This window comes from Fusarium venenatum, assembly GCF_020744135.1.
Source record: "Fusarium venenatum strain MPI-CAGE-CH-0201 chromosome Unknown EDB82scaffold_1, whole genome shotgun sequence".
Taxonomy (NCBI): Eukaryota; Fungi; Ascomycota; class Sordariomycetes; order Hypocreales; family Nectriaceae; genus Fusarium; species Fusarium venenatum.
In genome coordinates, this window is record NW_027072129.1 from 3325967 (window position 1) to 3351067 (window position 25101).

Sequence of the window (25101 nt, forward strand, 5' to 3'; positions counted from 1 at the left end):
TTTCATAGAAAAGGATGTAACGAAATACTGCAGACGCCTGCTTAACTAGGAACAACCATGCAAGCAGCAGCATTGTGGTACGACTGTTGATCACTTGGTGTGATGGTGCAATCGAAGCGTCAGTCCTATTTGAGAAATACATCAGAAAATCAATTACTTCCCAAAGAAACTGTTTCTCCAGAAATAGACTCGGCGTCTTGTCAGTTTCGTTTTAACAGATGTCGCCATCTTCTATTTGTGACTCTAATTGGACAAGTCGAGTTAGCCTATTTGGTCAAGGTGTACTTCGTGATATCACACCTCGAGCACGCAATTCGATCCATTCCCCAGATCGACTAAGCCACGTCTATACACGTTGAATAATAAGGCGTCATGTTTTATTTAATGCGGGGGAAAGTGTATGACAAAGCTGTAGAAATACTATATATAAAGAAGATAGTTGCTCATTTATCGATTTAGTTAGTTCCTTAATTCATCGTTGATTATAGTATCTCTTTATTGTCTGTTTTTCTTATATCAAATCATCTCCAAAATGGCTCCAGGTGCTCTCATCGACGAGGCCTCTCACATCACTCTTCCCCAAGCTAAGAACGCTGAAGCCCCTCGTTCCATCTTCCCTGATGGTATCCGTACATCAGGCCAACATCCTCCTCTTTACAATGTTCTAAAACCCTACTCTAAATTCCCAACCGAGATCACAGGTCCTACAATATGGAAGAAGGAAGACTATGAGAACAAACCTGAAAGATGGACTCATCCCTTCACCGACGAAGAGATCCAAGAGTTGAGCGATACCGCTGATGCTTTCATCGCCAGCGGTACACCTCTTACTGGTATCTCCAAGGTATGGCTAAACTTTTACTTACCATTTCCTCTCACTCACACATCCTAGTCCAACTTTCCTCTACCAAAGCTTGGAAAGGTCCTTGAAACTCTCAGAGAAGACCTACTCAACGGCAAAGGCTTCATTCTCTTCAAACGCTTCCCAGCAGACGTATGGGGTCCTCTCAAAAATGCAGTAGCATACATGGGTCTCGGCACATACATCGGCTACTTCGTCTCACAAAACGGCCTGGGTCATGTCCTTGGTCATGTCAAGGACGTAGGCGACGACGCTACACAGATTGACAAAGTTCGCATCTACCGCACAGCAGCCCGCCAGTTCTTCCACGCCGACGATTCTGATGTCGTCGGTCTCCTGTGCGTGCACCGCGCAAGGGAGGGTGGCGAGAGTGACATTGTCAGCATCCACAACGTCTGGAACGACCTGCAGAAGAACAATCCTGATGTAGCAGAGTTGCTCACCAAGCCTGTTTGGTACTTTGACCGCAAGGGCGAAACGTCTGTTGGCGAGGAAGAGTGGATTCGCACTTCGATTTTCTATCTTGAGAATGGAGGCCAGGGACGTGTTTACTGCAAGTGGGATCCGTACTTTGTGCGATCTCTCACACGCTTCTCTGACAAGGGAATAATTCCTGCCTTGAGTGAGGAGCAGAAGCGTGCCATCACTATTTTGGAGGAGACTTGCCAAAAGTTGGCGCTGCACATGATTCTGGAAGTTGGTGATATCCAGTTCGTTAGCAACACGCATCTCCTCCATGCTAGAACAGCATACACAGGTAAGACACACCTTCTTCCCAACGTTGATACAAGTAAATACTAACCGATACTTTCCAGACCACAACCCTCCCACACCTCGAAGACATCTTCTTAGACTGTGGTTGTCTACACCAGAGACAGAAGGCGGATGGGCTCTTCCTTTCCATGACAGCAAGGAAAAGAAACGAGGAGGAATTCAAGTCAACAACAACGCGCCCAGATGTCCTTTGGATGCAGAGTAAAAAGTATTGTTTCATGAATGTTGCAGAAAACTTGGCTTTGCGAGGATCGTGTTCCCTGGTCTATCGCTGAGCTTCTATATATAATGACTATAATGAGAGATGATTATTATTTAAACACTTGTTTGTGCACCAAGCGACACTAATTCAGAACTGTGGTCCTAAGAAAGACTCTTGTATATTACCCAATTCTATTCAAAACTGTGCAAATGCCTCTTAAATATCCAACCTTTATGTTCTATCCCGTCTTTCTAGATATAGTGAGCAATGATCCAGATTCATCCCATGAAAAGCACAAAAAGAAATCGTGCAAGAATAGCAACCAAGATAGCTGCGACAACAGGCCAACAATTCATTGCAACAGACCAATCAATATCATCCAAGGCATCCTCCGTAGCAGCAGAAACCAGGTTCAGCGGGAACCCAGGGGGGTACAGCTGTCTTCGTCGAATAGCTCTGTCAAGAACACGCTGTGCTTCGTTCTCAATGGAAACAACAATGCTGTGCTCGCCATGTGAGGGGCTACGTGCGTACAGCGTCTGACGGGGCTTGTCATATGTCCACTCCACGTTGGTTCCCTGGACGCGTACCTCGTGGCTGTCATAATGATACGACGGGATAAAAATCTCCGTGAGGTGAGCCTTTTCGTCTGTGGACTCTTTTGTACCCGCGCTGGTCCACGAATATTCGAAACGCAGCGTCTTGTGGTTCCAGCTGGACGTTTTGGGAATACCGGCTGTCTTGACGGCGTACGGACGGATGATGACGTCGAGAATACGACCTCCCTTGTAAAGCTCGTCGTTTTCATGCATGAAGTTCCGGTAGTCGGGTTTGATGGGACCATTCTCGACGATGTCGTCGCCGTTAATGACGGAGAAATCCTCCTTGTTCCACCCGTCGCCGTACTCAACCCTGTTGGCAGGGTTGTAGTTCCACAGGGTGTAGTTGAGCTTGTTATCTTCCATAGCGGTAATGAGACCGTTCATGAGATCACGTTGCTTGTCGTAGCATCCTGTGCGATAGGCTTCTGCCTTGTTGATGTCGTATGAGATACCAATCTCTCCAATGACCATGGGAGTTTCGCCTAGCGATTTCTTTCCATACTTGACGATTTCACCAAGTTGTCTCTTGTAGTTTTTCTTCAATCCCTTCGCACCAAAATAAAGCGCGTTGAGAGGGATCATGCCTCGTGAAAGACCTTGCACGTTGACGCTCATCCACGAATGGCACTTGTTGAAGAGAACGTTGAGGTCGTAAAAGTGCGGCGCATACACAAGGTTGGTTGGACGCGGTGACACGATAACCGTCTTCTCGGCGTAATTTTGTTGACGCCATTTCTCGTTGTCGACATCGTCCGTAGGCCAGGGTGGGATGAACTCATTGGGAATGGCTTCAATGAAGCTCATGGTCCTAGCCGTCTTGCGCGACATGCGCTCCGAGAACTTCTGGAGAAAAGGTGCATAGCAGTCGTTGTACCACTCAATCGGCTTCCCCTCACGACCAGGCCGATGATCGACCTCAAAGTAATCGTCATCGCGAATACGGGCAGTCTTCTTCTTGTCATCCCACTCCCAAACGCCGTGGGCATGCCAGACGCACTTACCAAGACCTCGCCCGTTACCTGTCGACTTTGAGTCTAGCGACAGCCATGCGGAGCGACCCTTGGGGTCAATACGAGACTTGTGTGAAGCACGAGTTGGCCATGGCCACGACTTGACCCAGTAATCGACATCCTGCGCATAGCCACTTCCGAGGGCAAGTGACTGGGCAAGAGAGGGACAGTGGCCAATGTGTAGATCTGTGTCGTAGTTCCATGAGTGGAAGTGATGTAGGTTGACCAGACCGCGATGAGGTTCGTTCATAGGTTCAAAGCCCATGCATGCTTCGAGATGACCTACTTCGTCGGCGAGACGTCCAAATGCTTCAACACAGGCGTCTTGGAGTAGCGTTTGCACAGATATTTCCTCGGCGTCACCTGGTTTGCGATAGCATTTAAGGTTGGGGGCCAAAGCATCACCTGCCCAGAAGATAGTAGCCATTGTAGATGCCGCAAGCTTTTGATATCCTGACGGCCAAAGGAAAGGACCTCCAGGCTCTTTGGGGTTGACTGGTTCGCTTGCGCGCTTCTTTTCATCCTGGCTGTGAACGTAGGCAGCACCTGTATCGGTGAAAGCTTCAATGTCTAGGCCGGCCACCTCAAACGTCCAGCCAGGCGCACCGCTACCACCACTATACCGACTCCAAACATCCTGATGTGCGCAAATGAAGCACTTGATACCATACTGAGGCATCATCTCAATCAATTGGCGCAGGTAGGCGATATACTCGAGATCCAGATCCTCTGGATCAGGCCCCGCATGACCAAGGGACTCCCATGTAACGAGCAGCCTCACAAAGGGTGTACCCCAAGCCTGAAGCCGTCTGAAATGTAGAGGAGCATCTTCTAGAGGAAAAGGTCTGCCTACAAAGGTCACAATACGGTGGCTCTCGTAAAAGCCGTGGTCTAGGTGAGACAAGCTATTCGGTTCAGTGGGCAGTTTAGAGGCGCCTGAGAGGTTGAGGCCACGGAGGAAGATGACGCGTCCGTAAGCGTCGATGAAGTGGTCGTCTTTTATTCGAATTGAACCACCCAGGGCTGCATCTGAGAGATCAACTGCTGCGTGGGCAGACATAATGGGCGTAATTGAATCTGAGAAACAGACACGTTGAGTTGCGCAAGCCTGCAAGCTCAAGACAGGAGTCAAGCTGCGCTGAACTCGTCTACCTAGGTAGCTTAGCTCCACCAAACACTTGGCCTTAATTAGCGAGTACGGTATCGGAGTTATCACCAAGCTCCTTCAGTGTTTCGCCCCATTAACAATGCGCTTGAGCTTTTAATATGCAAATCATATCTTCATGAATTAAATATGAGTAAATCAACAAACGCTGCGCTCATGATACCCGCCAATACTCCGACACTTATACTTCCACCCTAATCTTCGGGTCTGTCCCTTTTGTTCAACATGGCATAACTCATTCTGCGCGCTGCCCTGTCGCCCCAATTCATCACCGAGATGCCCGGCGAGCGCCCTGTAGCCATCGCGGCCTCTTTTTCCTGACTGACGTCCCCCTCTACGCCGAAAGAGTATGTTCTCTCACCAGTCGGATCTGCCACGACTCCGAATCCAATCTTTCGACTCTTGAGTTCAGCCTCTTGCTCCCATCGTAGTTTATCGAGACTGGAAGCTCTCGATGCGGCAAGAATGGCGGAGAAGCTTAAGCTTCGCATGATGGCGTTCTCCTCCATTGCCGCCACACCTGATGCGACCGCAAGGATTGTGATACCTATGGAGATCGCATATACTGCCCACAATTGCGCATAGTTGTAAAAGAAAGAGTTCCTTTCTTGCCATTTTACACAGGGATAATCTAGCCCTTTCCCGCTCTTGAATTTGCCAGAGTAGTTAGATGGTTTGGCAGCCCACGAGACAGCAGACATCTGCGGATCCGACAGAAACGATATTAAAATCTCCTCGTAAAACCTTTGCACTTCGAGGGGAAAGTTCTTGACGGGAAGGTAATTTAGGCGGTCAACAAGCCTCGTCTGGAGGATCTTGCTATTGACGATGAAATGCGGCATCGTCGTGGTGCCGTTCAGAATCGTTCGCAGCTGGGATCCCACAGCATGGTACGCGGCCGTCAGTCGGTAATCCGTAATGTTTTGAGGGTATACATAATTCTCCTCGGGTTCCGCCACAGTCCGATCCTTAAGTCTTTTGTCCGGGTCCTTTTTGCCGGGTACAAAGGTTGTGTCGATCACCTTTTTAACAAACTTGCGGCTCGTCACATTATGAGACTGAACACCACCAGTGTAGTTTAATTGAACCTTGTACTCGGTTTGGTAGTGCTCGCACCCAAAGATGGTCGGGGTGTAAGCTTTGTACCAGTCGCCTTTACCTGGGTCCGATGGCTGGGACTTCTCTCTGTCGTCCACCTCAGCATAGCCAAACCATAGGATGGGCTCGGTCCGGAATGCCCCCAGGTTTTTCGGATATGGCGGTTTCTGCTTGGGCCTTCCGCCGATGTCTGCCGGGATTTGTGGGTTTTCGTAATCGCCTCGGTCGAGCATTGCATAGTATGTGTAGTTTCCTAAGGGCGCAAGGGCGTTTGTGTCGAACGGACACTTTGCGTTACCAAGCTTCTTGACATCCGCCCTAACTCCCGAGGCCAAGTTTGTGCATTTGTATCCTGGACCAGTAAATTCGATGGTGTAAGAGCAATTCCAACCTGCACCACAAATCTCTTCCGGCGCATTGGGTCGCATGATTGCTTGCTGCGCGTATGCCGTCTTGAGGGCAATAGACTCGAACTGTTGACTGTTGCTGGTGAAATAGTCAAACTCGTTGGGATTGGTTTTGTTGATACTGTCGCCAGCTGCGGTCGTGTTCCATACGGATACAGAGGTCTCGAAGTAATTATTGACCTTGACTGGATCTCTCCAGTAAACCACCTCTTCGTGCTCAAAGTTCAGGGTGCGAGCGTTTGGACATCGCGTCATCTCATCCTTTCGCTGAGGCCTGACGGTCAGGGTGTAGGATGTGAATATGACAATCAGAGGCGACGTCCAAATAAATATTGTCAGAGCCATGGCGAACTTAGCATTTACCCAGGCCTCCCAGTTGAGCAAAGCTGTCAGGTCTTCAGACGCTGCAAAAAGCGAGTCAAGAGTAGCCAGTGTAAGCATCTTGCGACGGATCATCATCAATACTCTCTGGCGGAAAGCTAGGACGACGGCGTTGAGGAAACATGCTTTTGACAAGAAGGCCAGAAGGGCGCCATATCGAAGCTTGCCCTGCTGATCGTTTGCGACTTTGCCATGAAGGGCGTCGTAGTAGAAATGATGGCCTATAGCGAAAGCAATTCCTGACAAGACGAGAATGTACATGCTCCAAGATGGCCTCCAATTGTGATGCCACCAATCCCAAAACTTATTATTGTGCGGGGGAGTCGGCGGAGGGGGACCTTGACCGGCCTGGGGCATGTGCGGAGGAGGATTTCTTGGACCATCGCCGCTCATCAAGAGTGAAGCTTGACTATCCTCTCTATAAGGTTGCGGTCGACCGGAACCCGGCGCATGAGGGGCTGAGGGTTCCCATATCCCCAGTGGTGTTGAAGCGCCGTAGTAGGTTGTGTCGGTTGTATCTTGTCGTGGTAGGAAAGGTTGTTGACCTGCGCGCTGGGAAAAGGAGGTCGTGGCGTAATCGGGGGAGGTATATGGCGAGGGAGATAGTTTGCTGGCGCCTATAGGCTTCCTGGCAATCGAAGGGCTCGTTAGTTCCCAATCCTCGGGCGGTGATGTTGGATCGCGACGGCTGTAATCCCTCAATTCCATGGTGGCAGGAAGGACTGGATAGCTAGGTGCTGTAGATAGAGGCCCTAGCGGTCTGTTCGGTAGGTACCGTAGGAGGCGAGTTCCCCGCAGTGCCCTGTGCTTAAACAGCTAGGACCCTGAGGTTATAGGTAGCGTTGGGGGAGGTGGACAGCTGCTGAATCATGGAAGTATTGTATCGCAGATGGTCGTCGGGTAGCGACAGATGCATGGAAAAGTAAAGAGGAAGAGCGAAAAAAAAGCAACAAAAAAAACAGACCCTTGACCTTTAGAGATTACCCCCATGGGCATCATGGAGCCTGTTACTGTGGCATTCAGCACTAAACCCATCTCTGCCATCGCACCGCCAGGGCTGAGTTGTGGTTCTGGGTAGCATCGCCGGTTCCTGTAGGGCTGGTGTCTCCTTGATTGGATCATGTGGAGGGGAAGCTGAGGAAACGCAAAAAGCCACTCAGTCCAATAGCCAGACGCCAGCGCGGTCTAGACTCTTGAAGTTTTGGATAGAGGCTACCTACCGAGTCTAGTCTAGGCTGTCGACTATGTATGGGAACCTTTTTTCGTCTTGCTATTGCTGGCTGCTGACTGTGTGTAATGAAGAGAGACGGTGGACCTAAGCCTCCATCCCTGCCTCCGCCACTTTAATTAGTAGGTACCACCTGCCAAACTGTAGGTGCTAAATTACCACGCGTCAATAAAGCTTGGCCAAGGCCGATGCCGATGCATGTTTGCTGATGCTGACGCTGATGGCATGTGAGAGAAGAAGGATGCTTACTTTGTCTTTAGCTAAATGCATACACTGACAACAGGTTACGTATACAGACGACATCATGATCGTAGCCGCCAGCATCGGAAAAATGCCATGTCATGATCCCAAGTCTAACCGAAGCTCTTCCATGACGGACCGACGAGCCGCCTTGTTCCTGTGCATCTATTCCGTTTCTGGTTATACTCTCAACTTCTACCCATCACGAATCGTTACTAAACGATTATCCGGACTGAGATCATAGATCCACAGTATCTCGTAAATTACCAGGTTTAAAACATGGACATCCGCCCGTTTTCCGTAACTTCTTCCTTCTCTATTGTTCAATACTGTCGTCGTCTAGTTTATACGGCGCTCTGTTCCCGGTAACGCTCCGGTCAGCATACCATATCACCATATCCACTATGACTGCATCCTCTACAGCCACCATTCGCTCGTATGAGCTGACATCTCGCACAATCAACGAACCCCCTGCCGCTGCATCTCGAGAATCCCTCAGAGGCTCAGAGTATTTTGACGAATCTCGAAGGCTTGGATCTCACGCAGACCGAGGGTTTTCAGATGGTAGCGGGAATGGCCTCGAAAGTGACCCGGCCCAGAATGTCCCAGAAACCATTGAGAGTTGGAAATATCCCCGTGAGAATGTGTTCAAAACTGGCGCTTCCTTTTGGAGTCTTTTGACTTCGGGTGCTAATGATGCTGCATATGGTGTAAGTCACACCGAATGTTTCATTTTCAATCGCTAACATGATCGCAGGCTTTGATCCCATACGTATGTGCACCCGACTTCTCTACTAAACTATACTGACAATTCAACAGCTAGAGAAATACTATAATTTGAGCTATATTGTGGTTTCCCTTATTTTCCTCTCTCCCTTTGTGGGATATATCCTCGCCGCAGTTCTGAACAACACTCTGCATCGACGTATAGGGCAGAGAGGAATTGGTATTACTTGCGGTCTCTGCCATATAACCGCTTATATCATCATCGCCCTTCATCCACCCTACCCTGTTTTAGTGGTCGCATATTCCATTGCTGGATTCGGCAACGGCATCAGCGATGCAGCATGGAACGCTTGGGTTGGTAACCTTGACAAAGCAAATGAGACTCTTGGCTTCCTCCACGCTTTCTATGGTATCGGTGGTGTCATTAGTCCTTTGATCGCTACAAACATGATAGCAAAGGCTGACCTTCCGTGGTACACGTTTTACTACGTTATGGTAAGTCCAAGGGTTGCCTCTCTTGTAACAGAACTCAAATGCTGACTACCATACTCAGATCGGATTGGCTGTGATTGAGCTTGTCACTTGCTCATGGGCTTTCTGGCCCAATGGACCAGAGGTCTATCGTCAGACCATGGATGCGAGCAATGAAGATAACCAAGGCATGAAAGAGGCACTTTTTAAGCTTCCATTTGCTCGCGTCACCTGGCTTTGCGCCGCATTTCTTCTCTGCTACGTTGGCGTCGAAGTTTCTGTCGGTGGTTGGATCGTTCAATTTATGATCCGTGTACGAAAGGCCGAGAACTATCCAGCAGGTATGACCTCAATGGGTTTTTGGTTAGGTCTTGCAGTTGGCCGAGCTATCCTGGGTTTTGTCACGCCTCGACTTGGTGTCAAAGTTGCAGTATCTCTTTATCTGCCTGCTGCCATGGCTATGCAATTAATCTTCTGGTTGGTGCCGAGTTTCTATGTTTCTGCTATCACAGTAGCTTTCCAAGGGTTCTTCCTTGGGCCTCTGTTCCCTGCTGTTGTGGTTGCTACGACTAAGATGCTGCCTAAGCACTTGCACGTTAGTACAATCGGCTTTGCTGCAGCATTTGGAGGCAGTGGAGCTGCGATTCTGCCTTTTGCTGTTGGTGCTATTGCCCAGGCCAAAGGGGTCAAGACTCTTCAACCTATTATACTTACGTTTCTGGCTGCTCTGTTGGGCCTATGGTTATGCTTGCCCAAGATCGGAAAGAAGAAGGATTAAGGAGATATGGAGCCGAATGTGTTCTAACCAAGGTCAAGGGCAGGCCATCGTCCAACTTGTTGTATCTGAGAGATAAATTAGAGATTAGTACATACGTTAATGGCGACTATAGCTTGAAACGAGCTGAGTTACGATTTCACACACAACCACAGTATATCATATAATGTTACAATTGGATATTCATGAAGTCATGAGTATATAGACCTTACGTTTCAGACATAATGTTGCCTTGAAGATCTAGCATCTAGCACGTGGATATGTTCACAAACTGTTGGATTTATGTTTCGACATGTGAAATTCTCAGGTATCGTGTTCCTCGGTCTTTGAATGAAACCGTTACCTGTAGTATCTAGGTAGTATCTAGCTTGATCACATTATGATAAAGGGCCATGTCCAGGCATAGACATCCGTGAACTCAAGACTATATAGGTATCACCGTTTGGCCGAAACCTCACTTAAGGATCTAGGATCTGGCCTGATGGTCTAGCGGTATGATTCTTGCTTCGGGAGTGACATCTCAGTCTTATTCAATGAGACTATAGTTTGCGAGAGGTCCCGGGTTCAATCCCCGGTCAGGCCCTTCTTTTGCCTGTCAGACTGTTATGTCTTTTGGTTTGTCACTCTTCGGCACTTATCCGCTGTTGCTGTTCTGTATGCGAGAAGAGTTGGTAGGACGTCTTATAACAGCGTTGATATGTCTTGGTGATACAAGCTTGTCTAAACTACCTACAAGTCACTTTCTTCTTTGTGACTGTAGACCAACGTTCGTCAACACTCAACCGCTGATAAGCCAACTCCTTGACAGAAGCACTACCAAAAGATATAACAAAATATCCAGTACGCTTGTCAGCCTTTACATAAGTAGCCACAATGTTTCCGGGTAGAGCTACAACTCTGTTCGTTCTCTCGAGAATATCAAAAGACGCCCCAGGCTTAGACATCACCTTAACGTAAAACTGACACGCACCCTTTTCCCTGGAGCACCGAGCGTCCATGCGGCTGGGATACGTGTTCTTGGGGAACGGTTGGTCAAGAGATGTAAGGTCCATACTTATGGCATCATCAGAGCCAAAGTACATGGCTGACTCGTCAAGAGTCATGCGAGTCGTGTAGATGGACCTATTACGCTCTGTGCTGTTACGCGCATGGTGGACATAGAAAAGCTCTGAGCCTGGTGGTGTTCGGAGCGTGACGTCTTGAGTACCAACTTTCTTGTTGTGCTTGGCAGGCGAAGCTACAATACTGCCATGACCGGTTGAGTAGATTGGAATCTTGGCATCGGGCTTCTGCGAAAGGATAGGGTTGTTCGATGATTTGCGGAATGGTCCAAAGGGAGACCTGGAGGTTGCGAAGCCTACGCCGTAGTTGGATGCCTCATAGTTGTTGGCGCTGTAGGTGAGCAAGTAAATAGGCTTGCCGTTCTTTCCAGGCCGTCTGATGAGAGTGCTACCTTCAGCCCAGCGACGGTCTTTCTTGGTACCGTTGTTATTTTCGTAGTCGTCGACGTGGTAATTCTCCCAGTCTTGGGGATCGGCGCCGTAGGAGATGACAGTCTTCCAGCCATCCTTACGTGAGGGTGAACCAATTTCACCAGTGCCGTTATAGGAGGTGATATTGTGAGGGAGGTTTGGTGCATCCTTGGCTTGGATGTTCTTTTGTGAAGCAATGATCTCAGGCATCGTCATGGCTTTGGGGTCATCCCACCAATCTCGCTCCATCTCGACGACGATAATGTTGGATTCCTCAATGTACTTGCCAAGCTTCTTATCCCAATTCCAGTTGCGGTAGGCATTTCGAGAGAGATAAAGATAAATCTTTCCATCCTTGTCAAAAAAGATATTGACGTCAATAGTAGGAATGTAGGTGCCCCTTGGTGCTGTCTTGCCTTCTTTCAGGGTTTGTGGAGGACGCATCTGCTTCTCGTCCATGATGAGATTGACATCGTAATAATCAGGATCAAATGGATAATAATCGATGGGATTTGATTTGATTTCCCTGAATGGCCCAGTAGGTGATTTTGAAACAGCCACTCCAATCTTGGACGGCTCTTCAAAGTCCGAGTAGCGGAAATAATCCTTGGCCAAATCCTCTCGCAAACGTCCAGCGAAGAAGAAAAAGTACCAGCCGGTCTTTTCGTTGTAGTAGGTTTCTGGAGCCCAGTACCAGTCACGGGCCCAGCAGGCTTGACCACCCTTGACGCGGTTCATATCGTCGTCGTAGCAGGCTTTCAAGACGCCGCCTGGATGCTTGTGCCATGTCGACAGGTCGGGGCTGCTGTAGATGGCAAAGAGACTGCCTGGGTCTGCACCTTCAGTAGAGTATGCGAAATACTGGCCGGTTTTGGAGTCGTAGATTACGTGAGGATCTGCTCCTGGGTGGTTCGCTGAGTTGTGAAACTGGGGAGGTTTGGAGTCATGTTTTGAAGCCAGTGACGATGCGCAAAGGCATACAAGGCCTGCGACGATGCTAAAGAATTGCATTTTCACAATTACTTGAACATGTTACCAAAGACATAAGAAGTTAGGGATGTTTACAGGCTGTTTTGATCTCAATGACATATTCTTTCCCCTCATTCAGGCCTCGGTCCGAGAAAGTGCGGGTAGGATTACCATCCTTGATCTCGTCGGTATAATTCAAAGCGAGGTGTATACTAACATGAGATTCGATGAGGTCATCGTCAACTTTTAATTTGCACTTTAGACATAATTTCCAGCCGTTGAAGAGCGTCAATCTTTGAATGATTATCTTTAGCCCCAAAGATGAGGTTGATCGAGCAATTAATCTACATTCCAGTAGTCGTCCTATCGGAGCTTAGAATAGCCTAAATAGAGCAAAGCCTTGTAGAACCAAGTTGATTAGCTTCTAAGTTTATCTTTCTGATAGTCTATATACATTTATCCTATACCTAGTACAGGTATGATGTGTCTGTGGCTTGTTGGGGAGTTATTCCCGCCGTTATGCCTCGTGGCTGTTGCCGTGCCTCTGCCAGTTGAACTTTAACCATCACATTCCTATCATCAGTAAATCGAATCATGACGGAGGTTGTGCTCGGATGGCCGGGAAACCAGCTGAGTTTCTGCCCGTCAGGATGACTGGCTTGCCAAATAGTTGGAAGATCTGCTGTAATCATATTATGACTTTTCAATGAATCATGGAGGCATACACAAGTACCTTGAGAAGTTGTGATACACGAATAGGCCAACTTGACTGAATCCACAGAATCTCTTCCATCTTTGAATCATTATCCAGATGAATTCGGGACTCATGTACCAAGTGACTCATAAATTTCAGTTGAGTTGGTGTCTTCGACAGTAGAACACAAAATGTCTTGGCCATCAAGTCAACCATTCTGTTCTTAGCATCTAACATGGGAAAGCTGTAAATTTCCAATTAAGTACTTTCCTTGACATGATCTCTGGAATAGCGCACGAGTAATAAACTTTTCAACTCTTTTGTGGCTATGGCATCTCACTCAGCCATGTACATAGATCCTGTCACCCGATCAACCATCCAATGTCTACTGTACCTGCAGTCCCTCGGGTGCTTCCGCATTCCAGTAACGTGGTTTGCCCTCTTAAATAGGATAATAAACTGCAGAAATTCTTGTGTGTCGGTCATCAAAGTGACATGATAGAAAAAAGCCCGAAACCAAACGGCGTGCTGACAGGCTCAACGAAAACGATCGACGAATAAAACGACTTGTGGACCTGTGTATAACCTAAAGAAAAGTGGTTGGTATGGATCGGCAAAAGTATCACAGTCCCTCACCAGAAAATAGTCCGCATTCGGTATCGTGTCAGTTGTCGTTTGCAAACTTTCAACTACCCAAGACATTGTTTGATTGGTCTCAGATACGCTTTCAGATCGTAGCTGACGTATTTCGGCCGAAATCTCGAGTTCGATTGGGTTATTTCTGTGTCTTGTCTTGGCTGTTTTTGAGTTTTGTATCAGTTTGCCTTGTTTTCCATGATGTTTGATAGTAGCAAGCGGTTGACTCGTAACACTTTGATAAAATCTCTCATTGCTATACGGCCAGGGGCTGTGTTTGAGAAAGTTATAAAGAAAGCAGCGATAACTCCAGAAGTCGAAATATCCAGTACAAGTTCAACAGGAACACTCAACCCCATTGAAGCATAAATAATGAGTTCGTTTCAACTTTTCGCGCTTCTTACTGCATCCACTTCTGTGTTGGCTCTTGCTGGAACACCAAATGTGTACGCCAACGGTCGTCGAGTTTCATGCTACGATAAAGCTTCTGTCGGCGACTCTTGCTGCTACCTTTCTCCAGCAAGACTGTTACAAACACAAGTCTGGGATACAAGACCCGTCTCTGGACCTCTAGGTAAGTTTACACCCTGCTATAACTCATAGATACACTGCTAACACAACTAGATTCATGGACCATCCACGGACTCTGGCCCATTCACAATGACGGTTCCATCCCAAGCAACTGCGACACCAACCGTACATACACAAACATTACACAGATTTTGTACCATGCTGGTGCTGAAGATACTGTCGACGAGATGAATAACCTATGGGAATCTGCAGAGGGAGACAACGAAGATCTCTGGCAAGACCAATGGGTCGCCCACGGAACATGCTTCAGTAGTCTGAACCGAGAATGCTACGGGCGCAATTACGAGGAAGCCGAAGAAGCAGTTCCCTATTTCCAAAAGACAGTTTCACTGTTCAAACGTCTCCCAACATACAAGTGGCTACGTGATGTTGGCATAGTTCCTTCATATTCCATGTTTTATCAATTGTCAGATATCCAAGACGCACTGGAGCAGCAGCACGGTTCACGCGTGTCACTTCGCTGTACTGGCCAACGACTCCATGAAATCGGTTACCACTTCAACGTTACGGGTACGCTGCAAGATGGTTACTTTACTGATTCGGGCGCCATTGGCAACTGGGATGATTGTCCTGAGCTGGTGCTGTATGAGCCCAAAGGAGAGACCAAAATGGCAATTTTTAAGTTTGAGACGTTTCATTCGCATACCGCTACGGACGTGGAGGATTTGTAGGTTCATTCGGGAGGGCATTCTTGTTTAAATAGCTTAGTTTAGTTTATAACCTTTTAATACATTCCATATCTAGTCGCATACCTATTCTCAAGTTTGCCAGTTATAAAGGGATATCCGATCTGACTGGTTCCCAAAGTGCCTACCCACTACTTAAAGTTCACCGCCGGGAAGTGGATATAAGAACAATTGTCAAAGAGAAATCCGGAATATATATCCACCAGTCATAACCTTGAAAAACACGTTGTTTGTTGTTTCATTCAAATGATGCGTCGTATATCCCTGCTATAATTACTCAAGGAGTGAGAGCTCCACCGCAAGAATCATGGAAGATTCTCCACAGTGACAAGTTTCGGAAACATTACTTCAATTTACTTGAAACATGGGTATTCGTGTAGTTAGTTATAAAGACAAGAGGATCTTCAGAGCTGATGATCCTATCCATTCTACTAAACTATCGCGCCAAAACCTTCAATATCCTAAACCAATAATTCTTCGATATGTATCCTCTCGCTACTTTTACTTCTCTCATTGCCATCGCTGGCGCCGTCAATGCTACACTTGAGCCTGCGAAGAGTAACACCAAGGACCAATATCCTAAGAGCCCATCATGCTCTCGTGAGCCTACCTCTTCTATAATGACCTCGTAAAAATTTGGAACTGACCAGCTCGATATAGCTTCCAAGACATCCAACGCTATTCAGGCCGCTGAGTGCGCATACAACACCCGCGTGTCAGGCAAGCAGACCTTTGCCATTTTCAAGGTTGATCATCAGTACGACAAGAACAACGGTGCTCCTTATGGTACTTGTGAGGCTTATGAGTGCGACGCTCCTACTTCTGGCGACATGACTGCCGATCAAGACTACTGGACTTTCTTCTGGAAGTAAGTATATTATAAAAGTAGGGAAACGATGACTTGACTGACCCGCTTAGCAACAATGGAGAGTCTTCTGGTGTCGGTACTACATGTATCAAGGATCCCAACGATGGTACTTGCGGTTGTGAGAACTCGGATGGTACTTTTATTCCCGGTGGAAACAACTGTGTTTAAGGGACGGGATGGGCGGTAGGGAGATAGGACTTGGTACGATGAATGAGACGTGAGTTAAGCTTCTAGAATATCATCCACTTTGTAAGCGGAAAACCCAATTTGCGGAAATAGGTCCAAAATGAACTAGTATAGTCAATAATATGTCAGCGGAAGACGGATAGAAGCAGTGTGTTCTTTGCTCACCCTTATGGACTGATCGACGAGACAAGAAGGATACCTGATTGGGGTCCTAATTCCATGGTGGGTGGATGGTTTCACGGTCTCTGTTAACCAGACGTTAGGCTAACAATTAGTTAGTTGTTGCGCCTCCTATCTTAGTTCAAGCCACGATAGCGTTGTTTCCTCGGTAGTCCATTGCACCGACTTCAGCTGAGGCGTAGATCATCCCCTTAGAGCATGCGGGGAAGTAATGCTGCCGAGAAGCATTTGAGTATAGGTTTCCAAGGCTGTTATTGCTGAGTCTGGGTCGAGAAGAAACGAGCGAATGAGACTGTCTCATTAAGGAAAATATCACACAAATACATGTCATGTCCTTTCGTCCATGTCTCTGATCCTTTAAAGGCATGTACAGTACGGTATGGATGATCCCCATAGGGTTAGATCAAATCGAGCTGCTTGGCCTGTGTCACTTTTCAATGATGATCTGCAACTAATGCTAAAAGTGACAGTCTGGATAAGGTCCCGTGAAACTCGATCTGCAGTCGAGACGCTATTAGTCCGTCTCTTGATAGAAATATTGCTGCGGAGATTGGCGTCTGCAGTTGACTGGTTATGGAGACATTACTCACGGCACGAGCCGTGGCTGAAATGGGGATAGATTAGTTTATTAGGCTATCTGACCCAACCAAATCAGGCTGAAATCATATGTAAATTGTTGGGAAATGAGGGGAGAAATGCAGGTAGATGTTGACATAATGCATTTCAGCAATGGACCGTCTGTGCATCCGCCACACTGGCAGGGGATCTAGAGACATACCATGTAGAACAAATATAATGTTCTATTGTTCTTTCAGGGTCTCGTGATTGAGAAACATGGCGTGGTGTATAAGCAGAAACGTGAGTAGCTTTGCATGAAAAGAAAGAGGCCACCAGCACACAGCTCAAGACAAAATCAATTTCACTTGATACAAACTTAGTTTAAATTGTAAAATGTCACTGAAAACTCTCCCTTGAGTCAGTCTCAAGTCAAGAGTCTCAGCCTCACGAAATGCCAAGACGAGTTGGCTACCAGTTCAAGACCATGATCAACCATACAGTAGATCAAACAGGGCACAGAGCGGCACCAATTGGCTCCTCGCATGACTTTAGTGGTGTAGATCTCATGTGATTGATGAAAGGGGCAAATAGTTGCGAAGGAAACGCTACGTACTGTTTAGTCTGTAACGGTTGAGCGGTAGTTGGAGGTTGCCAGCGCGGGGAAGGGGTCCGAGAACCAGGGTTTTAGAGTTTGATAACTTCACAGTAGTATATACTTGTTGACTGCTGTAGTGGTCTCATCTCTTGATGTACTGGAGACCTCCACAGTGTATGCATTGGTACACCAGGCATAATATGGCTTTCTTTAGTATCCCGACTACTTCCAATCATTAACAATGCGTTACATTTCCGTGTCCACGCGTTACTCTACAGTAGGGAATCTACAATCCTTACTCTGCCATGACGCTCTGTTCTCATTTCCCCCATATGCACCTCGACCTCCCCCTCAATACCTAAATCCATAACGTGGAAAACATCACCCGGAATTTCTCTATTCATCACGGCCAGATGATAGCAGTACAAAAACGCCCCTCAACATGTCGGAATGATAACCCTCCTTTCCCCCCACTACAAGGCTCAGGAAGTTACTAGAGGCGATCTGGTCATCGCTTCTATTGCACTGGGTTTTACCATCGGCTTCGGATGGCTCACCACCTGGAAGGCTTGCAGGCAGACATTCCAGATATACCAGCGCCATGGGAGGCGCTTGTTTCGAAATGCATATATTATAATGGTCTGGTTGGAGTTATTGGTTTGTACGATATTTGCTATTATTTGCATTTTGCATCTGCTTGACGTTATACCCCCGAGGTAAGTTGATTCGAGATCAACTCCGACTACATATACTGATTTATATTCTTCAGCTTTGCGTTTTATTTCACTATTCGTAAGTATTATCATTTCGCAACCTTAAGTTGAACTGCTGCTAACTTCTCTCAGTTACTACATGGGCCCTTCAAGTAAGAATATCATAGTCGACTTTACAATTCCTCGACTAACCCTTGACAGGTCCAATTTCTCCTCCAAATTATCGTCAACCGATGTGGCATACTCCTCACCCATACAAGAAAAGCCTACCATCTCAAAATCTTCGTTGCAATTCTTATCACCGCTGTCAACATCTCTGTCTATTGCATATGGGTTCCTGCCCGACTACAGGTGTCACAGCGATATGTCCACATCAATGAGTGGTGGGATCGATGCGAGAAAGTCATATACCTCATCGTCGACGCATGTCTCAACCTCTACTTTATACACATCGTTCGCGCTAATCTCATCATTCATGGTCTCACAAAGTACAAGAGGCTGACGCATTTCAACATGTTTATCATTGGGTTTTCGTTGAGCATGGATGTGCTCATTATTGCCATGATGAGTTTAAGAAATACTTTTGTGTATGCATTCAAGCCACTGTCACCAACGCAGATACTAACCAGGTTCTTTAGATATATGCAATTTCATCCTTTGGCATATATTGTAAAACTACATATCGAAATGTCCATGGCCGACCTCATCGGCAAAATCGCCCGCGACAAGCACTGCGGTATCATAGCAGAGGGCACATTCTCGAGCACTGTTACCGACGGGACATATCATCTTGAACAACGCTTCACCGAAGATAGCCAAACGGCACTTACGAATCAGCAAGACCTCGGCAATATTTCAAAACCCAGACGGATGTTTCGGTCATATTCGATACGTGCTGGGGAATATCAAAGGGAACTGCCAGAACCTTGAACTTGTCATAACATATATACACGCATGTTAATCTTTGATCAAATAGATTATAATCAAGCTAGATGAATTATTCTGGTATTGATGAATAGGTATCCGTGAAAAAGAATATAGATATATAGCTGATGCAATCAACCAACTCCGTGCTCTGATGTACAACATGCAAAACTACTTCCAATAGAAACTCTACGATTCCTCTACATTTACCAATCATTAATTATGGCGCCTCATGAAGACCACCAGGTCCTTGGTTATAGCCTTGATGAGGAGGGTGGACCCATGGCTGGCCAGCCATCTCAGCTGGCGCATGCTGCCCAGGAGCCTTATAGTATTCCTGCACGGGCTGGTGCTGAGGTCCAGTAGGCATTTCACTGGGAGGCGCATATCCTCCGGCCGCAGCACCGGGACCCTTACGGAAGTGTTTCCAGAGAAGGAAGCCGACACCAGCGAGGACAGCGATACCTCCAATGGTGGCACCAACTGCGATACCAGCGACAACTCCGGTAGAAAGATCCTTATCCTCCGAATCAGAAGCAGCTTCTGTTGTTGACTCGGTGGCGGCGTCTGTTGTTGTTTCGGTAGCGTCGCGGGTGGGCGTGGGACTAGGCTCGACGGTGGAAGAGGCCGCGCTCGTTGTTGCATCGCGAGGAACTGTAACGTTGAAAGCTTGGCTGTTGGCGTAGATGTCGTTGGTGCCAGACTTGAAAAGGGAGAAGTGGAAGACGGCGTCTTCACCGTCTTTGACTTCAGTGGAGAAGCCGTTGAAGCTGACTTGCCATATGAAGCTGGTCGATGTTGAGTTTTCTAAACATGCAGGGTTAGTCACTGCCCTTCCAGATGGTAGGTAGTATCGCGCATACCTTTCAGACTCATAAAGAACTGAGTGCCACCGCCAGCAGCAGGGTAATCCTGCCAGAGGAGAAGGTTTGTCTCGTCAAGGTCAGTCTGCCACTCTACATTCATGCTCTCATCGGCATCGTAAGACGGGTTGTTCTTCCATCCCGTAGTTCCAGATCCTCCAGGGGTGATGAAGGAGGTAGCAGCAGCAGCCCTGGTGGCAAGGCTGCTCAGTAGAACGGTGAGTGGCAACAGAACGTGCATTTTGTGCGTGAATATTTTGATCAAATACTGTAGAGGGTATGTGGTTGTCGAGCCTCAAGATCAGGTACCAACAACTCCAAGGTCGTCTGTTTATCACAAGCTGACCCGAAAGATGGACAAAAGAAGAAGAGAAGGAAATCTCGGGCTATTGGGGGAATAGCCATACTGTTTCATCTGGCGCAACAAAACACTCAGCCTCGGTGGACGAAGGTCCTTATTAATCTCAGTGTTAGCGTTGAAGCAGATGTCTTGAGGGCCGGGGAGTGAGAGAGCTTCACCCAGTGAGACAGCGGTGAAATGGCCATTGGGTCCGCTTTCTTACATGCTGGACTTGCTAGCTCGGATCCTTGTGGCATTATTAACATCTTTCGTGGGTCATAGAATCTGAATTGTCTGAGATGACCGATGATCAAGTGTCACGCTATCGTGAGTAGGGAAATTGAAGCTAGAGATGGTGGCTGTGATACTAGTTTGTCATTGGTGAGAACGGGGATATAATGAGACGAACAACAAGTGCTTACTTTTTGTCTATGCTGAAGGCTGAAAAGGTCTCAGTTCTTGCGAGATGCGAAATCCTCACAGCTAGACCGAGCAGCAATTGTTTACTGCGAGGGAGAATAAATAGATCAATTGCCACTTTATTGTCTGCTGGCTACTAATTAGTCCTCTCTCAAAGACTGTCCCAGCCATGCCTAAGCCACCCAAAAATTTAGGCGCCGACAGTGTCTTTCACTCAGCCTTAGCCAGGGTCAGGGGTTCATGTTACAGTAGATCTCAGCGGTGCCCACTCCTGCAGGCTTGGCTACGGGTAAGGCGTTCTACCAGTACCGATCTTGATTTCATTCCTACCCTGAAGTTTTGTTGATTGTACAATCGTGAACAATGAGGTGTAGATTTGACGCGGGTCTTGGTAATTGAAATACTGGATACGTCATAGCAAGTTGAAGGCATTCTCGTACGGTCACCTGACAGCCATCATGCTTATTCATTCCCAACAGCATGAACAACCCAAAACATTCACTATGTACGTTGCTTGCTAAATTCATCTCTAAATACAATGAACTGCACCAATCAAACAGAACAACCACGCTCTCAAAGTCGAGAGTTGACAGGCCTTGTACTTGCCCCACCTCCATAGACATCCTCTCCCAAGATCTCACGAACAAGTGCTCTACCAGCAGCCCGTCCTGAAAAGATGCAACCGCCTACAAATGTTCCCTCGAGCGAACTATACCCATGAACACCACCTCCTCCAAACCCAGCTACTTCACCAGCAGCATACAGCCCAGGGAATGGGGTACCATCGGCCCTCATAACGTTACTATCCAAGTTTGTCTCGATACCACCGAGCGTCTTTCGTGTAAGAAGGTTCATCTGCACAGCTATCAACGGTCCGTGAGCCTTGTCCAGAAGGCGATGTGGCGGTGCAACACGGCTACGACGATCGGGCCAGTATGTCCTCGCGTTGTGGATGAGCATGGCCTGGGCGTCTTTGGCGTAGGGGTTGTCCATTTGACTGTCTCTCGCTTCGACGACTTCCTTGACATCGTCGTATTCCAGTAAAGGGCCATTGCGAGCTTTGGCAAGCTTATTCATGCCGGCGACCAGATCCTCCAGATTATCGCGGACGACAAAGTCTTTACCATGTTTTTGAAAGTTTTGAACAGGGACCGTGCCTTTCTTGCCAAAGACGCGGGTGAGAAGCATCCAGATACTCTTTCCAGTCACATCTGGGTTCTGTTCCGAGCCAGATAGGGCGAATTCGCGAGCTATGATGCTCTGGTCGAGGATGAACCAGGTGTAGTCGTACCCTGTGCTGCAAATATACTTGAGCGTTGCCAGAGTATCCGAGCCTGGGTATAGGAACGGTGGTAGTCGCTTGCCAGTCGCATCAAGCCAAAGCGACGAAGGAGCTGGGAGGACTCTGATACCGTGTCCAGGCCAGATTGGGTTCCAGTTCTGAAGGCCTTCAGTGTAATGCCACATACGATCGCGGTTGATGACGTGTGCACCAGCGGATTCTGATATACCAATCATTCGTCCGTCGACGTGTGCAGGGACACCGACGACAAAGTTATCTGGTACCTTGGGACCCAGTCTGTCAACAGGCCATGCTGCTTTGACAGCATCAACGTTGCCTCCAATACCACCTGAAGAAACAACAACAGCTGAGCCGTAAATTTCAAACTTGTCCTTTTCAATGCGGGACGACTTGATGCCACGTCCAGCATCGTCGTCTTCCAGAATGCGACCTCTGACTCCCACGGCTCGACCGGCATCGTCGACAATTAACTCATCAACAGCGTGTCTGAATTTGAATGTTACGATACCCTTCTCGGCAGCTTTCTTGACAGGATCCGCAAAGACCCTGACAACCTCTGGTCCTGTACCCCAGCTGACGTGGAACCTAGGCACAGAATTTCCGTGGCCGGTAGCAGAACCGTCTCCCCTCTCGGCCCAGCCAACGTTATACAGAAAGCCCAGTCCTCGAGCTTTGACATAATCTTCCATCTCGTCTGTTGCAAAGTCGACAAAAGCCTTGGCCCACTTCCTTGGCCAGTAATCTTCTTCTTCGCGATCAAACCTCGCCGAACCGAACCAGTCTCTCATGGCCAGCTCTCGAGAGTCTTTGATTCCCATTCTGCGTTGGTAAGACGAGTCGACCATAAAAACGCCCCCAAGTGACCAAAAGGCCTGACCACCTAGGTTTTGCTCATTTTCTTGATCCAGGAGAAGGACTGGGATGTTTTTTTCTGACAATTCAAAGGCTGCGACAAGGCCAGCCAAGCCAGCGCCGACAATAATAACTGGTTTCTGCTCTGGAGAAGACATGATATAAACTATGAGATATTATGGCGAGTAAAAAAAGTAAGAGTAGAAACAGGACAGAATAAGCCGAGGATGTGAGAATATATTATGATGCGTGAGACGCGGGGTTGGTTTCTAAATAAGTGATCAAGCTGAATTGGTCAAAGTTTGCCTCTCGGTGCCGCGGTCCGCGGATTACGCCAAGACCAGTTGTCCGGGAATATCGGTTGATCAATTGATCAGAATATCAACTTAAATGTTTGGAATGATTCTTGCTCAAGATAATTAAGTTTCGGCAGTTAACAACAGTCGACCCATTCATAATCACATGCAAGTGGAAATGATTTAACTAGGTATTCATATTCGCCAACTCATTACCAGGATATCTAAATTCAAAAAACCAAACGCCAAGCAGACAACTTCTAATTCAAACATGGTATTCGTATATATATCTCATTCAAATCCCGATATCAGGCTTTTTAGCCTGCTCTATCTTAGCCTGCTTTTCCTCCTCGGACAACGTCTCATATTCGGCAACATTCTCATCCCATAATCTGACACACTCGGCATTCCAATTGCAGTCTTCGACTTGTCCATATGCTGGATGACTGTAACGAGGATGCTTGCTCGGCCAGTTGGATGCGTGGTAATGGTGCTTGACTAAAGCACCGCGAGAATCATGGTTGCCAGAGTCTGAGTGGCCTTGTCCCGCACAGAAGGCTTCAACATTGAGGACGAGAACTCTACCGACGACTTTGGACTCGTCTATGTTGTGGAACAGGTCCCATGTCACTTTGCCACCTTTATGGTGGTGGTTCATCTGCTCCAGAAGGGCTCCTGTGAAAGCAGAAGGACCGGTGCCGCTAATGACTTGATCAAATGTAAGCTCAATATCCCCCAAAGAAACCTTTTGCTTCTTGGACTCGTCCTTGAGCCAGGCCATGATGTGCTCAATGAGATTCAGCATGACAGGCTGGTGAGGCTTTGCGATGATTGTCCATTGACAAAACGACTTTGACTTTTTGCCCAGAATGGGATGGTCGCTGAACTCGGGCTGATCAATCTCGACGCCGACGATCAAGTCAATATCTCGCTCATCATACCGCTCTGGGATAAATCGATGCACCGGCCTCAACGCTTCGACGTCAATATCAGCGTAGACACCACCTTGTGCATACATGATCATGTATCGCAGCAAATCAGCCTTGATGATGTGCAAGTTGATGCTCTTATAAAACTTGACGATATCAGGTCGGTTTATCTGACTCCCCGCACCAAAGTGCTCTTCTACAAAAGCAAGCTCGTTATCATCCGTGAGGACCTCATACCGCATTCCAGGATTCTTGTTAACCCATGTCCGCGAGGTGAGGAGGTCGCGGTCCTCAAAGTTGAGGGGATCGACCTTCCATGTTTGCCAGATCTTCTGCGGGAACGAGCTGAAGCGTGTTCTTGTCACGAGGGGTGCTTTTTCTGTTCGAAAGGCTGTGATCGGGCTGGGTATGGAGTAGAAGATGTCGAAGTTGAGGATGATGAAGAGCAGGACGACGCAGCAGATGTACAACGGTAGGCATCTTTGCATCTGAGCTGGGACTCTGTTTCGGAATTTGGCTGTTGATGCTGCCAGTGTTGGCGAGCCCAGAGGAGAGCCCATCTTTGACTTGGACTTGTTGGTGACGGTCCAATCGACGGTAGTGGGATGAGGGATGCGTAGGTTAGATGGGATGTTTCGTCGAGGGCCACTCGCCATGACAGAACGTCACTAACACTGGAGAGAAGAAGGGCTGTCTGCGAGTTGAATACAGAAGAGAAAATGCACAATGGAGCTGAACCAAATCTACTCTTGGCTAAATCTAGAAACCCTGAATAACTAGCCAATGCTACCTAAGTATACCAAGAAACTGCAAAGCTTTCATTTTAATGACTGTCATCGGAAAGCGGAGAGGAGTTTGAACCCATGTGATGTGACTGTTGGAAATCGCTGATACTGCAGCAGGGGGACCCGTTATTAGCTTGAATTGACAACTTCCAAGAAGGGCATCTCCTCCGTTCCCTCGTACATCATGGAGGGTGAGCACGTATGGGGTAAGTGAATATGACCGGGGGCATTCTGTTGGTGAGAGGAAGATATCCACTGGGTCTGACCAGGACTGATGATGCGGCGCATGTGGCCTGGTGA

General features: G+C 47.6%; 12 protein-coding genes and 1 non-coding gene across 13 annotated transcripts; 6 read left to right on the plus strand and 7 right to left on the minus strand.

The window, feature by feature from the left end:
• The first annotated feature begins 444 nt into the window (after positions 1 to 444).
• On the plus strand, positions 445 to 1955 carry EDB82DRAFT_570903 (uncharacterized protein). The gene is made up of 3 exons (XM_025731302.2): positions 445 to 844; positions 893 to 1619; positions 1678 to 1955. Exons 1-3 carry the CDS (start codon positions 533 to 535, stop codon positions 1839 to 1841), a joined length of 1203 nt encoding a protein of 400 aa, XP_025590340.1. The 5' UTR covers positions 445 to 532; the 3' UTR covers positions 1842 to 1955.
• On the minus strand, positions 1951 to 4660 carry EDB82DRAFT_33606 (glycoside hydrolase superfamily). The gene has a single exon (XM_065607502.1). It carries the CDS (start codon positions 4508 to 4510, stop codon positions 2117 to 2119), a length of 2394 nt encoding a protein of 797 aa, XP_065465449.1. The 5' UTR covers positions 4511 to 4660; the 3' UTR covers positions 1951 to 2116.
• On the minus strand, positions 4661 to 7527 carry EDB82DRAFT_33607 (uncharacterized protein). Its single transcript, XM_025731300.2, has one exon. The coding sequence runs from the start codon at positions 7207 to 7209 to the stop codon at positions 4810 to 4812; it is 2400 nt and encodes a 799-aa protein (XP_025590338.1). The 5' UTR covers positions 7210 to 7527; the 3' UTR covers positions 4661 to 4809.
• EDB82DRAFT_33617 (uncharacterized protein) lies at positions 7289 to 7719 on the minus strand. Its single transcript, XM_065607503.1, has one exon. The coding sequence runs from the start codon at positions 7621 to 7623 to the stop codon at positions 7369 to 7371; it is 255 nt and encodes an 84-aa protein (XP_065465450.1). The 5' UTR covers positions 7624 to 7719; the 3' UTR covers positions 7289 to 7368.
• Positions 7720 to 8034: 315 nt separating this feature from the next.
• EDB82DRAFT_485245 (major facilitator superfamily domain-containing protein) lies at positions 8035 to 10173 on the plus strand. The gene is made up of 4 exons (XM_025731298.2): positions 8035 to 8679; positions 8727 to 8741; positions 8789 to 9190; positions 9249 to 10173. The coding sequence occupies exons 1-4, from the start codon at positions 8374 to 8376 to the stop codon at positions 9942 to 9944; spliced, it is 1419 nt and encodes a 472-aa protein (XP_025590337.2). The 5' UTR covers positions 8035 to 8373; the 3' UTR covers positions 9945 to 10173.
• A 52-nt stretch (positions 10174 to 10225) lies between these two features.
• EDB82DRAFT_564570 (glycosyl hydrolase) lies at positions 10226 to 12424 on the minus strand (the record flags this gene model as incomplete). Its single annotated transcript, XM_025731297.2, has 2 exons — positions 10226 to 10621; positions 10675 to 12424. 2 exons carry the CDS (start codon positions 12422 to 12424, stop codon positions 10545 to 10547), a joined length of 1827 nt encoding a protein of 608 aa, XP_025590336.2. The 3' UTR covers positions 10226 to 10544.
• Positions 10417 to 10524, plus strand: EDB82DRAFT_t15. The gene has a single exon. It is a non-coding gene; the product is annotated as a tRNA-Pro (tRNA).
• Positions 12425 to 14084: 1660 nt separating the features above from the next.
• On the plus strand, positions 14085 to 14974 carry EDB82DRAFT_470610 (ribonuclease T2-like protein; the record flags this gene model as incomplete). The annotated part of the gene is made up of 2 exons (XM_025731296.2): positions 14085 to 14286; positions 14337 to 14974. 2 exons carry the CDS (start codon positions 14085 to 14087, stop codon positions 14972 to 14974), a joined length of 840 nt encoding a protein of 279 aa, XP_025590335.2.
• A 497-nt stretch (positions 14975 to 15471) lies between these two features.
• EDB82DRAFT_470611 (uncharacterized protein) lies at positions 15472 to 16025 on the plus strand (the record flags this gene model as incomplete). The annotated part of the gene is made up of 3 exons (XM_025731295.2): positions 15472 to 15589; positions 15650 to 15857; positions 15908 to 16025. 3 exons carry the CDS (start codon positions 15472 to 15474, stop codon positions 16023 to 16025), a joined length of 444 nt encoding a protein of 147 aa, XP_025590334.2.
• A 1470-nt stretch (positions 16026 to 17495) lies between these two features.
• On the plus strand, positions 17496 to 19157 carry EDB82DRAFT_485249 (uncharacterized protein). The gene is made up of 5 exons (XM_025731294.2): positions 17496 to 18092; positions 18146 to 18168; positions 18222 to 18241; positions 18291 to 18676; positions 18728 to 19157. The coding sequence occupies exons 1-5, from the start codon at positions 17827 to 17829 to the stop codon at positions 19017 to 19019; spliced, it is 987 nt and encodes a 328-aa protein (XP_025590333.1). The 5' UTR covers positions 17496 to 17826; the 3' UTR covers positions 19020 to 19157.
• Positions 19158 to 19169: 12 nt separating this feature from the next.
• EDB82DRAFT_33655 (uncharacterized protein) lies at positions 19170 to 20198 on the minus strand. Its single transcript, XM_025731293.2, has 2 exons — positions 19877 to 20198; positions 19170 to 19820 (listed from the first exon to the last, which is right to left on the minus strand). Exons 1-2 carry the CDS (start codon positions 20115 to 20117, stop codon positions 19234 to 19236), a joined length of 828 nt encoding a protein of 275 aa, XP_025590332.1. The 5' UTR covers positions 20118 to 20198; the 3' UTR covers positions 19170 to 19233.
• Positions 20199 to 20933: 735 nt separating this feature from the next.
• On the minus strand, positions 20934 to 23345 carry EDB82DRAFT_33690 (FAD binding domain-containing protein). The gene has a single exon (XM_025731292.2). The coding sequence runs from the start codon at positions 22947 to 22949 to the stop codon at positions 21210 to 21212; it is 1740 nt and encodes a 579-aa protein (XP_025590331.1). The 5' UTR covers positions 22950 to 23345; the 3' UTR covers positions 20934 to 21209.
• On the minus strand, positions 23166 to 24801 carry EDB82DRAFT_33652 (nucleotide-diphospho-sugar transferase). The gene has a single exon (XM_025731291.2). It carries the CDS (start codon positions 24670 to 24672, stop codon positions 23383 to 23385), a length of 1290 nt encoding a protein of 429 aa, XP_025590330.1. The 5' UTR covers positions 24673 to 24801; the 3' UTR covers positions 23166 to 23382.
• Between the last annotated feature and the right edge of the window lie 300 nt (positions 24802 to 25101).

Excerpts from the sequence above, each read along its gene's own strand:
- EDB82DRAFT_485245 (XM_025731298.2), top strand. The coding sequence starts at position 8,374 with ATGACTGCATCCTCTACAGCCACCATTCGCTCGTATGAGCTGACATCT. Across the intron at positions 9,191-9,248 it reads ACACGTTTTACTACGTTATG|ATCGGATTGGCTGTGATTGA; the intron begins GTAAGTCCAAGG and ends TACCATACTCAG.
- EDB82DRAFT_33655 (XM_025731293.2), bottom strand. The coding sequence starts at position 20,117 with ATGCACGTTCTGTTGCCACTCACCGTTCTACTGAGCAGCCTTGCCACC. Across the intron at positions 19,821-19,876 it reads GTTCTTTATGAGTCTGAAAG|AAAACTCAACATCGACCAGC; the intron begins GTATGCGCGATA and ends CTGCATGTTTAG.
- EDB82DRAFT_33606 (XM_065607502.1), bottom strand. The coding sequence starts at position 4,510 with ATGTCTGCCCACGCAGCAGTTGATCTCTCAGATGCAGCCCTGGGTGGT.
- EDB82DRAFT_485249 (XM_025731294.2), top strand. The coding sequence starts at position 17,827 with ATGATAACCCTCCTTTCCCCCCACTACAAGGCTCAGGAAGTTACTAGA. Across the intron at positions 18,093-18,145 it reads CTTGACGTTATACCCCCGAG|CTTTGCGTTTTATTTCACTA; the intron begins GTAAGTTGATTC and ends TATATTCTTCAG. Across the intron at positions 18,242-18,290 it reads TTACTACATGGGCCCTTCAA|GTCCAATTTCTCCTCCAAAT; the intron begins GTAAGAATATCA and ends AACCCTTGACAG.
- EDB82DRAFT_33607 (XM_025731300.2), bottom strand. The coding sequence starts at position 7,209 with ATGGAATTGAGGGATTACAGCCGTCGCGATCCAACATCACCGCCCGAG.
- EDB82DRAFT_33690 (XM_025731292.2), bottom strand. The coding sequence starts at position 22,949 with ATGTCTTCTCCAGAGCAGAAACCAGTTATTATTGTCGGCGCTGGCTTG.
- EDB82DRAFT_33652 (XM_025731291.2), bottom strand. The coding sequence starts at position 24,672 with ATGGCGAGTGGCCCTCGACGAAACATCCCATCTAACCTACGCATCCCT.
- EDB82DRAFT_570903 (XM_025731302.2), top strand. The coding sequence starts at position 533 with ATGGCTCCAGGTGCTCTCATCGACGAGGCCTCTCACATCACTCTTCCC. Across the intron at positions 845-892 it reads CTCTTACTGGTATCTCCAAG|TCCAACTTTCCTCTACCAAA; the intron begins GTATGGCTAAAC and ends CACACATCCTAG. Across the intron at positions 1,620-1,677 it reads TGCTAGAACAGCATACACAG|ACCACAACCCTCCCACACCT; the intron begins GTAAGACACACC and ends GATACTTTCCAG.
- EDB82DRAFT_33617 (XM_065607503.1), bottom strand. The coding sequence starts at position 7,623 with ATGATCCAATCAAGGAGACACCAGCCCTACAGGAACCGGCGATGCTAC.